Consider the following 12,484-nt stretch of genomic DNA (forward strand, 5'->3'; position numbering starts at 1 on the left):
CTGAAAAGGAAAAAGTGAAAGTTTGAATCGCACATTTTGCTGCCAATCGGGTCAGTGAAGCAAATTTCCACAATGACACGAGCTGAAAAGAAACGAGCCACTAGATTAATCCTGACTTAGAGCAACGCACAACAAAAGTTGCTGATATAACCTAAAGCAGACAAACAAAAGCTAATCAACGAGCTTGAACTTTAAAAGCTGTTTTGTTTTTGTTGAAGCGTCTTTAAGACCGAAACTAGAGCCACATACATATATTTTAGCCTGATTAAGAGTTGGCTAAGTTCCATTCAGTATTTAACATTAAAGATTGAACCCTAAATAGATTTCAGAAGCTTTTTAAGTTGAACTTTCTACGAATCAAACTTGATCATATCAATTCTTGCTCAAGATACTTTTCAAGCTGTTTAGAAGTTTGGCTTTAATCTAAAAGCTAACAGGAGATAACAAAAAGCTATTTAGCTTGATCCAACGAAAGAGCTTTAGCTCAGCTTTCACTAAAATTTTAGCTGGATTAACCTTCAAAACGGCAATCGTAGCTGCTTAAAAGCTCCGCGAAGCGATTCGAAAGTTTTCAAAGTCTAAGTATTACGTTTCGCTGTCAAAAAGTGAATAAAAATGAAGCCAGAAACATTATTCTCATATATATATGTATATATATTATTTTGTTTTGTTTTGGTTTTTCGGTTTTTGGTTTTGTGGTTTTATGTTTGTTTGTTTGCATTTTTTTTTTGGCTTTTCTCTTTTTTTGTTTTTATCTTTTGAACAATAATTATTATTTGTAATCATTTATTATTCATCGTCATAATCATAATAATTTTCTATACAAATACATTCAATAACAACAATTTATTTTTATTATTTTCACTTTTTTTTTGTTTTTCTTTTTTTTTTGTTTTTCACGTTTACGTCATTGTTTAATTATTTTACAATTACCATAATTATGCCAGTTGTCCTTTTCTTTCTTCTTGTTTTATCTTTAATTTACGTGTCATATTATAATTATTATTAATAGTATTATAACATAGTTGCTGCTATTATTATTTATTAATTATAATTTATTTTTAGACTTAAGTAAATCGTTTCGACTGGGAATCAAGTATTTTGTTGTTTTTACGAAAAGTTTTGCTCAGTTTTATAATTCGGTTTATAGTTAAAGTTTTTTATTTCGTGTTTTTAATTTAACTTTTCTTTTTTTATATATTTATGGCTTTGTTGTTGTTGTTGTTGTTAATTAACAAGTACAGAAGATTTCAGTTTGAGTTTTTAAAGTTCTTAGCTGTTTTCTTAATAAGTTCTCATTTTCATTAATTAACTAACAAACTTTGAATGTCCGTTGGCATCTGGGTGAGACTCTTGGGGGGTGTGTGAGGGGAGGAGGCTGTTGGGGGTGTGGGCATACTTGAACTGGGAGTAGGTCCGGGGCCTGGGCTCTGCACACGCACATTCAAAATGCTTTTGCTAAGAGTATTTGACATGTTTTCAATTTTTGTTTTTATTTTTATTTTCTGTGACATGAGTTTTTTATTTCTTATTTTGTTTTTAATATATTTATAATTTGTTTTTCATCTCAGTTTTTTTTTCTGTGCTCGCTTTGTTGTTGATATCAAATACGATACATGGAATAATTTTCTCTCGCTTGGCACATAAATTATGTAATATTACTTTTTTTTCTTTTTTTTTTTTTTGGGGTGGCCTAAAAAGAATTTTGTGTTTTTGTTTTTTGGTTTTTCCTCATGTTAAAATTTTTTCTCATTTTCATTATTTTTGTTGTTAATTTTACATACATTAAATAGTTTATATATATAATTTTTTTTTGGGATTTTTTCTTTGGTTTTGTAAAAAATAATTGCTACCTTGCCATAACATTTTTTTTTATCATTTTATCATTTGACTTCTTGTTGTTGTTTTCCTTTGCTCAGCTGCCTATTGTTGTTGTTCTTGTTGTAGCAGCTGAGAGTTTACAAAAATTATTGTATTTATTTTTATACTCGATTTTCATTGTTATTATTATTATTATTTATAATATTTTTTCGTGCTAATTATTTGTATTGATTTCGATTTTTTGTGTTTTTTTTTATTGGGTTTCAAGTATTCGCATATGAGCTTTAACATTACGAGAGTATGAAATGTCCAAAAATGTTTTTCTTTTTGTTTTTGTTGTTTTTGTACACAAAACTTTGAATGTAAATGTTTTTGCTGTAAAGTAATTTCATGCTCGATCCGTATACCCAGATACCATTTATATATATATATATATCATATACGTAATATCGTTAAATAACACTATCATCATCATCATCATCATCATCATCATCATCATTATCGATTTACCATTTTCAACTAGTTGAAGATATTTTAGCATTTTTTCTCGCTTTCCTTTTCTTTATTGTTTACATTTAAATAAATTAACATTTAATTTATTATTTAGGCATCTATTCATGTTAACTATATTATATATATCAAAAAGTTTTACAAAAGTACACAATAATTCATAACAATTTGCATATGCGCGCAATTTGTGCCAGCGGCTCTCGCTTTGAAATGGTTTCCTTTGTTTTAATTTCCTCTCTATTTCCCCCATTTTGGTTTTTATTTTTATAATTTTCTTGTTTTTGTTTTATTAACTTCACACTTAATTGGAAATTCACACGAAAATCGGGCCTATGTAAATATCTCGTTTATATCTATCTCAATTATTGAAGGACAAACAACAAAAGTCTACGGAAAAAAAGAACTCTCAGAAATCAAAGTCAAGAACAGATACGAAAACTCGAAATTCTTCTTCAGCAGTGAGTGAGTGTGAGTGTGTGCGAGTGTGTTAAGATGCAAGTATGCGTGTGTGTGTGTGTGTGTGTGTATCTGTGTATTTACAAAGGCAAATCGCAGGTTTCTCTTTAGCTTGTGGGGATAAGTGATATGGAAATCAGAAGTGAAAGCCGTTTTAGCTCAGGTGGGAACGAGAAAAGCTTAAGTTTCAATAATGAACTTTAGAATCAATTTATGACACTAGCTGAAAGCGGAAGGGCAATTAAGAAAGATCTTTGATTTGATAAGATCAAACCAGAAATTAAATTATTAAGAGAGAAAATAGACGTTTCTTTTGCTCTAATAGGGTTTCAATGCAAAGTAAAGCGCATTAATTGAAAGTCTTGAAAAATATGAGAACGTATAAGAGTGTACTTTGAAAATATATAAAAGCTTTTGTTCTAACTCTAATGTGCTTTCAAATGAACAGCTTTTTATTGAACAAAAGCTTTACTGGATTCATCCATTGCTCAGGTTATTCTGACATATAAAAAACTTTTAAAGGAAAACTCTCTGAAAAGCCTCAATAGAAACTCTTGGAAATCAAGTAGCTTAACAGAATTAATACATAGTTCAAGTGCAACTCTCAGCTAGTGCTGTGTATACATATATATGTATGTATATATATTTAATCGTTTTTAGGTAACTACGTCTTACAGTTTTGTTAACTACAACAACACCTAACATGCCACACTTAATGTGCCGTTTGAGGGAACAGAGATACTTTGTATTTGCTTAAAGTAATGCGTCAGTTGTTCGATAACAATGTTATGTCGAAAGAAAGTTTTGGGTCCTCAGTACTGCCTGCAGTGCCTTAACCTTTAAACGGAAATCATATTGAGAGCTAAGTAGAGCGTGCTTTTGACAAAGATGAATAGTAAACGTGATAGATTCGTGGGTTAGGATAGTGTTTATAGATCGGAGTTGAGAGTTGAGTTGAGTTGAGAGTCGAGTCGAGTCATGCTTTGTTTTTCTTTTGGTGGTATATGCTTAATTCAATAGGCAATTAGTTAATACCAAATACATCTAACGTTTCTTTCATTTAGTAACTAATTATTCTCATATATGTATATATGTATATACATACATACATATATATAATACTTATATATTATATAATTTCATTATTTTTCTTTTTTGGTTTTTTATTGTTTGCCTATAGTTGTAATTTGTGTATGTACGATAAATTGTTAATTATAAATATATATAATATATATATTTATGTTTATCTTTTATGTGTATTCTCTTGTTATTTTATGTACGCTACATAGAGTTAACTTTATTACAAAAATTATTATTATTTTTGGTATTATTTTCACTTTATTTTATTCATTATTATTATTATTATTATTATTTGTATGCACTATTTATATATAGTAGGTATGTTGTTGTTGTTGTTGTTGCTGTTACTTCTCTTTTGCTTCTCTCGGCCTCTGCATACTATATATATGTATGTATATATGTATCTGCCTAGGCTTTACCTCAGTTACTTGCCCTAAAAACTCATTTATAATTGTACGCATATGCTGCTGCTTCTCCCTCTCTGCTTCTCTCTGCCTCTATGCTGTATATGAACCTTAAAATTTAAATTTACTGTGCGCTTTATATTGTTTTTTTCTCGTTTTCTTTTTCTTTTTTGGTTATACAAAGTTCATGTTTAAAAACTAAATAAAGACAATCTTAGACACATTGTTGGTTGTTACTTCTTTTGCTTCCTCCCTCTCTCTTACTCTGCTACTTCATCAAGTTTCTCGCTTGCTTCGTTTCGTTTCCTTTTCCCTCTTTATTTTCGACTATGTTTTAATATTTGATTTCGTTTGGTTTTTGTTTGTTAAACTAATTTTTGTTTTAAGCAAAGTTTTCATTTTGGTTTTTCTCTTCGTATTTTTTGTTTTCTTGAAATGTCTTGAAATTAATTTGATAAGCGGTCTATATGTTTCATGTATCTTCAGTGAAATGTGTGTTTGTGTGTGTTTTAACAGATTCTCTGGTATTATCATTATTTTCTTTTCATATTTGTATTTTAGTTATTTGTTTTTGCTAATTGTTTTGCGAGCTGTGTTTTATTTTTCATTTATTTTTTAGTCTAAATTTCATTTCGTGTTTTGTGTTTTTCTGTTGTTGTTTTTTTTTCGTTATACTTAGCTAGCCTAAAATATATTTTTGTTTTGTTTTTAAATTTATGTTTTATCCGCCTTTATTTAAGTTTATAACTATGTTTATTTATGTATTCCTCTTTTGGGTTTTCTCTCTCTTCTTTTATTTTCTTCTTCTTCAATATACTTTTGTTAAATGTGATTTTTTTTTTTTTTTGGTTTATTTTCGTTTAATGTTTACCTAAAAAACCTATTTTTGTGGCAGTTGTTTTTTGTTTAATTAAATATTAATATTCTTTGTTTCTAGTTGTAATAAAATATGCTATTTGTTGTCATTTTTTTTTTTAAGGTTTTTTTCAATAGAGATTTATAATTTATTTACTTTCATATATATATTTGTTTTATATTTTTCATTTGAAAGAGGACCATAAATATTTAAAGTGTTTCTGTTTGCCTTTTTCCTTGCATTTTCCATTTTCAATTTCCTTGCCCATTTATCATTTGCTCTCATTGAATTTTCCTTTTCAAAACAAATTGGCAGGCGAAACGACCTGCAAATTTTCTTTGTTATTTTCTTATTTTTTTTTTTACACTCAACTTGATTTTTTTTTTTTTTTAATTAGCTAGCATTACGAGTAATTTTCTAGAGTACGAAATACAATTAATGACATTTTTCTTTTTTTTTTTTGTATTTTTCTTTTGGGGGTTTCTTTTCATTTGTTTTTCTTCATTTTTGCTGAACTGCAAATCTCTGTGAAAATTCGCAATGTGTTTTCGCTGTGTGTGTGTGTGCGTGTGTGTGTGTAAGTATTTCTCTGCGTGTGTGTGTGGCCGCATACTTATTGCATGCACTATAAGGCGCCCTTTGAGATGATGGCTACCGGTCGACCATCGCTGCCCAACCACTTCCATCTCCGCCACCAATCGTTGATGTTGTAGTTGTAATAGTAGATGTAACGGTAATTTCTATCATATCTATTCCTATCGCTCGTGCAACGCCTGTTTCGTATCTGGGGCTGCAGCTGCAGCTGTATGTGTTTATAGTTAATTATACGACTACGGTCTCGCGATACGCGTAGATAACGCACTTGGCGGCATTTCATCGATAGCCATGACCATAGCCATGACCATGCCCACAGCCATGAGCATGCCCATGCCCATGCCCGTGCCCATTCCCATGGCCACGCCCATTTGTGTCTGTTGTGTGTGGCAGTGAAGCTTGCACTTCCGGCTCCGATTCCCCTTGACCATCCCCTTCCCCATCCACTTCCCCATCCGCTTCCTCTTCCGCTTCCGCTTCCATTTCCGTCTCGCTTTCTCGAACTTGGACTCGGACTTGGACTTGGACTGTTCGCTAACAGCTCATGGCAGCTGCCCGGACACGAGTCCACACGTTCCGCAACCGCTGCCGTTGCCGCGGCCGCCCTCTGGGCACGCCCACTGCAACGCTGTCGCGCCGCCCCAGCGCCACAGCTGCTCAACAGACCGAGCAGGGCGCTCAGCCAGACAAGCAGCTGCGTCGGCGGCGTCGGCGCCACACCGGATGCATAATAGGGTATATCACAGCGGCTTGTCACCGACGGCACCGCCGCACAGCCGCCGGACAGCGCCCGCTCCGGCATCTCGCTGCCCTCGTCGTCGTCGTCATAGTAGTAGACGCTCTCGTAGTTCACATAATACGGCAGCTGCTCCAGCAGGCCAGCGCCCTGCTCCCCCTTCGTCCGCGAGATGTTCCGCAGTGCCAGCGAGACGCTCGCAGCACGCGCATGCTCCCCCGCCGGGGAGCTCAGCGTCAACGTGATGTTGTGCACCCGATGACCGCTTGAACTCGAGTTGCTGCCGCTGCTGCTGCTGCTGCTTCTGTTGCCGTGGGGGGAGTCGAAGGTGGGCGCAAAGTCCGGGCAGATGGTGCAGATGCCCTCAGTGGGTCCGTTGCAGTAGCTGTAGCAGCAGTCGTTGGGGCCATAGCTCGACTTCTTCAACTGTTCTCCAGTCTCCGGTATATTTTGATCTGCAATAGCAGCGGAATAAGTCAGGCAATGGAGCTCTTGAGAGTTGTATAGATATATATGAGCAGATATATCTATATAGAGTGCACATGTACCCATAGCATATATTCACATATTACTTAAGAACAAAATAGTAACAGAAATTTTCATTTTAGGAACATAAAATATTAAAATACAAAATATATTAAAAATTATTATCTTTATAAATAATTAAATGCTAAATTAAAATATTGCAAATATTGTAAATAATATTTAAAATTTATATACATCTATTACATCCATTAGAGCTGTATATGCGCAAGTTTAATATACAAATTTCATAGCCATCGGGCTTTTGTTTTAGAATTAATTAAAGTATTTGTATGCAAAAACTGGAATTATTAAGATAAACTATATTATTTGCATTTCGCGTTTCACGTTTCAGTTCATGCGTCGATTCACGTTTCAGTTCACGTTTCGGTTCACGCGTCAGTTCACGTTTCAGTTCACGTTTCGGTCCACTTGGCCTTGCATTAAATTATATATGGCCAATAGAAAAGAAAGAGAGAAAAGAGAAACTGATTTGATTTCAGTTTAACTTTTGACGCCCAAAGCCAAATGAATATCAAAAGAGTTGAATAGCTCAAGGAATCCAAAAGTTTTGCTATATTTATATTGTTCTCTATTTCTGATTCCAGTTCTGAGTCCGAATTGAAAGCAGATCTCTAGGGTTGTATAGCTATACGATAAACGATTCACTAAAATCCTTTAAGAATGAAAAAAAGTATTATAAAACATAATTAACTCAGTTCTAATCGAATCCCGAAAAGTAAAAAAAAATCTAAAATAAATATCATTAAAAAAAAAAAATAAAATAAAATAAAATTTTATTGTACATGAAATTCTCATACCGCAAAAAATTTGAAATTTAAATAAATAATTGCATTATAAATAGCTTAGCGCTTACCTAGGCATACGAATGTCGGCTCGCCGGCATATTGGGTGGGGAGCGCGGGGGCGCGGTCGGCGGGCAGCAGATAGGGGCACTTTTGTTCGACGGTTTGGCAGACGCTAAGGCAGGGTCGAATCCTACGGCGTTTGCGGAACTCTGCCTTGCGTGTTGATCTACGCGAGCGAGAGAGAGAGAAGGCAATATGTTAATATAGGGTATGCACAAGTCGATCAATATATGTGTTTTAGGCAACCTCTTTTGTAGTTTTGATATCACTGGATCCGCTGCACTGGGATCCGCATTATTGGCAGTCGATATGAAATTATTGAATTGTTCATCTTCCTCCTCGCGCTGAGCCGTGGCAGCTCGGCTATGGCTGTTGCTGTTGTTGTTGTGTAACTGGAACTGGAACTGGAACTGGGTCTGGAACTGGCTGTGAACTGGGGCCGGCACTTGGGCGTGGGCTTGGCCAACGCCAACGACATCGTAGAACGTCGAGAGCTTTGTTTGCGGCTCAACGCGGGGCTCATTGTCCTCGTCATGCTGTTGATTAATCTGACGCTCGTTCATGTTATTGCCGTTATTTGATTTATTGTTATTGCTGATTAATTTCTGAGATTTATGCTTGATGCCATTGCCCGTGCCACCAACAGCAGCAGCGGCGGCGGCGGCAGCAGCAGCAGCAGCGGCAGCGCCGCCTCCCGCTCCCGGTCCTCCTCCTCCTGCTGCGCTCACAGTTCGTGCCGCACGTTTACTTTTGCCCGCGGGCATTGTCTTTGCAGCTGACCCTCGCGGCATGGCGAGTTCATCGTTTGCCGCTGACGTTGACGCTGGCGTCGCCGTCGACGTCGACGTCGGCTTTGGCGCTGCATCCACATCCTGCGGCTCAGCGAAATACGGCACCAGCGTGCTGCAGACCCAGCGACGATAAGCTTCCTGCAAATACAACGAGAGCAAATGCAAATGCGTTTTATACATTGTTTATCTCCAACTGCTTATCTTTCACTTTAATCTAAATATTACACTTGCTGCAAATATTATTTAAATCCAATTGCCAGCGAAGGTAAACCAAATGCAACTCCAGCAGCTTGCGGAGTTTGAGGAGCTCTATTTAATAGCTAAGCAAAATCGTAATGCTTGTAGTGAGGGGGAGCGAGTGTATAAACTGTTTTAAGCCATTTACCAATACACACTTAGGCATCAAGCTGCTTAATCGTTGCACCTCAGCGAGCCTGCTACTTAAAGCTTCCCTCGTTATCATCATAAATCTCTGCTTAAAGCAGCTTAATAACAATTTAACAAGAAACTTTCTCGCAAGTCTGCCTTAACAGCATATGTGAGCTTTTATAAAGCTTTATTTTATAGCTTACATGGATTTCGAATGCAGTTCAAAAAGCACTTAAGTTAACTATCGAAACTTGACTATAGTGTTATCGATACTCGAACTAACAATTAACTATTATGTTAACCATTGCATGGCAACAAGAGAAGAAGAAGGATGTAAGGAAAAAGAAGACAATGTAAATAATAATTAAAAAACAACAGAAATAATTAAATTGAAAAAAAAAAATAAAATAATTATTTATATTAATAAAAAACAAATAAAAATAATAATAATAAAAAAAAAAATAATAATAATAAATTGAAAAAAAAAATAATAATTATGAAAATAATAATAATAATAATAATAATAATAATAATAATAATAATAATAATAATAATAATAATAATAATAATAATAATAATAATAATAAGAATAATAATAATAATAATAAGAATAATAATAAGAATAATAATAATAATAATAAGAATAATAATAATAATAATAATAATATAAAAAATAATAATAATGTAAATAATAAAAACATAACAGAAATAATTAATTTGAAAAAATAAAATAAATAAAATAAATAAATAAATATAATAAAAAAAATAATAATAATATTAATAAACAAATATATCTTAAAATAAAATATAAAATACATTTTTTAAAATAAATTCAGTCTTAAATCACTTAGGAAATTATACCAGCAAAAGAATGTCATTTAAAACCAAGAGCAAAAAAATAAGGAAATCAAATAATTCAGTTGAATCTTAAACGTAAGCCGCAACAGCTCGTGTCATTGTGGCTTAGCGCGCTAATAGCGCCGAGTTTCTAATCGCATGAGTTATGCCAAAGCAATCGAATTCGATTTATCATCGAGAGCTACTGTGCTGCCAGCCAGAGTCAGAGCCAGAGTCAGAGCCAGAGCCAGAGTCGGAGTCAGAGTGAGAGGGAGAGGGAGAGAGCGAGCCTGAGCCTAGGGGGCATTTGCTTTGCTATCGAGTGAACGGAATGAGTGAACGAGCGAACAACAACAACAATTAGGTTTGTTGAGTGCGTGGCACATTGCGTATACGTGATTTATGTGCTTGTGCGTTGGCTGCGGTTATTTTTGGTAGCATTTCACTGGCAGGCAGGTAGATGGGGCAAGGGGGGGGGGGGGAAAGGCAGGCAATCGGAGTGTGGCGAGGTGGGTGTGGGGCAAAGCAGAGCTTAAGTTGAATTCAATTATTGCTGCGTTTGCTGTTGCTTTTCAGTTTGCCGTTTGCCGTTTTCCAGTTTCCATTTTCCATGCTCCGTTTTCAGTTTGTTTTCAAATTTGAAATAATTGCCATAATTGATTTATGCATTGAACGTGCTGCATGCGAGCTGCATTATGCTCGCCTGCATCTTGCACCATTTTGTTGCACTTTGTGGCACTTTGGCCAATCAAGTGGCAGCTCAAATATTTACTTTGTGTTTGCCTCAGGGCAGCAGGAGCAGCAGCAGCAGTAGGAGCAGCAGCAGGAGCAGCAGCAGCAACAACTGCCACTGAACCAAATAAAATCCAACTAAAGTCATGCTAAAGTCCCAGCTCCAAGTCCCTTCAGATATGCAAATACAACAGTTAGAATGCGGCAGGACACGCCAGGATGCGGCAGGACACACTACATTTGATGGCCACACAGGGAGCACAAATGGAATTTCGGTGCATCCAATGGAGCTGGGAATCGCCAGCCAACAGCAGACGACACTCGCTTGGCTCACACCTCAGGAACGCTCACTAATGGGGTATGCCTGACTGACAGTTACCCTGGCTGGAACTATGTATTGTTGTGGCTAGATAAAGAGCCAAGCTTAATCGATTTTTCATATTTTTGATATATTTGAAACTATGATTAGTTGAATAGAACCTAATCCATACGCTCAAATTGTTTACAGGGCATTAGAGCAGAGACAAAAATGCAAATAGAGTGCAAAATAAAAACATGTACATAAATATATACATATATAAATGTATACGTTTATGTATATACATATACATTCATGCAGTTTTAACATTTAGTTGTCGACAAAAGAGTAAATGTTGCTGACAAACCAAAGTGCAGCCATGCAATATTCGATAAGGTAGAAAGAGAACGAAGGAGACAGAGAGAGAGAGAGAGAGACCGAGGACAATTTTGATGCTAGCTTAAACTAAAATAGCTCAATAAAATAGAACAACAATTCGAGTAAATATTTTCGCTCGATTTTGGCAATTAAAAACAAAAAATAAAAACACATAAAACCAGAAGATAAAAATAGTTTATTTTCGTTTGCTTTTAATGTTTATTTATGTGTTTAATTGAAAAATAAAAATAGCTTTCTTATTTAACGCAATCTATGTTTAGATTTGTGCGAATGTGGATGTTGTTTATATTTTGATATTTTTTAATTTAGGCAATGAAATATTGAGTCTAGCCATGGCAAATGCTGGGGCCGCAAAAGGAATAACAATGAGAGAGGCTCGAATATGTGTACGCATATATGTCAGTGGGCGTGGCAATGTTGGTGAACTCTGCAAGGTTTCCGTTATCTGCGCAGCGCCATAAAGCGAGACAAGGCACAAAATTATTATTTAATTACGAAAAGTATTCTTCATTAATGGTAGACAGAACAGAGAGAGAGAGAGTGAGAGAGAGAGATAGAGAGGGGGAGAGAGAGAGACGCAGAGCCAACAGGGCAAAGTTGCGTAGTCTAAGTGCAACGTCTGTTTGGGGCACAACTCAATTAGTGGCATGCAAACGGGCGCAACAAACGCAGCGGCTAATTGGCGGCAATTAAATAAGTTAACCAAAAAAATGGGGAATTTCAGGTATAGTGAATCTACAGTGAAATTTAATTTTATTTAAATATATAATTTCGTCGCTGAAAAGTTCAAATTGAGCTGACAGCGAGACACGTCAGAACGATTTGGCCAGGCATGGCTCAAGGCATTAAGTAAAGATAACCATAGACTCCACACATGCAGACAATGTGTATGTGTGTGTGTGTGTGTGTGAGTGTGTGTGAGTGTGTGTTGGCCCAAAATCCATTTAAGCTGCGCCTTCATTTAAATGCCAGGCGCAAAAGTCATTCACTCTGCAGAGACACCGCAGACAACCCACACACCCGCACACCCACACACCCATACTCGCACCACAGCACAACCACCCATATCTGACAGCCGCTGCCTGCTGCTGGCGGTTGGCTGGGTTTGCCGGCTTTGCCCGGCTGGCCCGGTTCGCCCGTCTGTTGGCGGTTTGCTGCGTATGCCTGAATTTTCGTTTTCCTCCATTACTTTGACATGCACATGCAGCAG

The 12,484-nt window shown here is 35.8% G+C and overlaps 1 protein-coding gene across 3 annotated transcripts in view; it reads right to left on the reverse strand.

Moving 5' to 3' along the window:
- Positions 1-1,168: 1,168 nt before the first annotated feature.
- Mid1 (calcium-permeable channel component Mid1) overlaps positions 1,169-12,484 on the reverse strand; it is a 62,289-nt gene continuing 50,973 nt past the window's right edge. For all 3 annotated transcript variants that reach the window (XM_018105534.3, XM_018105535.3, XM_089261828.1), the window contains 3 exons: positions 8,095-8,777; positions 7,857-8,014; positions 1,169-6,912 (listed from right to left, as the gene is read on the reverse strand). In XM_018105534.3, coding sequence (XP_017961023.1) covers positions 5,753-6,912; positions 7,857-8,014; positions 8,095-8,777 — 2,001 coding nt within the window. In that variant the 3' untranslated portion in view covers positions 1,169-5,752. The remainder of the gene's footprint in view (positions 6,913-7,856; positions 8,015-8,094; positions 8,778-12,484) is intronic.

Source organism: Drosophila navojoa, chromosome 5 (genome assembly GCF_054131105.1).
Source record: "Drosophila navojoa isolate 15081-1374.11 chromosome 5, UAZ_NAV_1.0, whole genome shotgun sequence".
Taxonomy (NCBI): domain Eukaryota; kingdom Metazoa; phylum Arthropoda; class Insecta; order Diptera; family Drosophilidae; genus Drosophila; species Drosophila navojoa.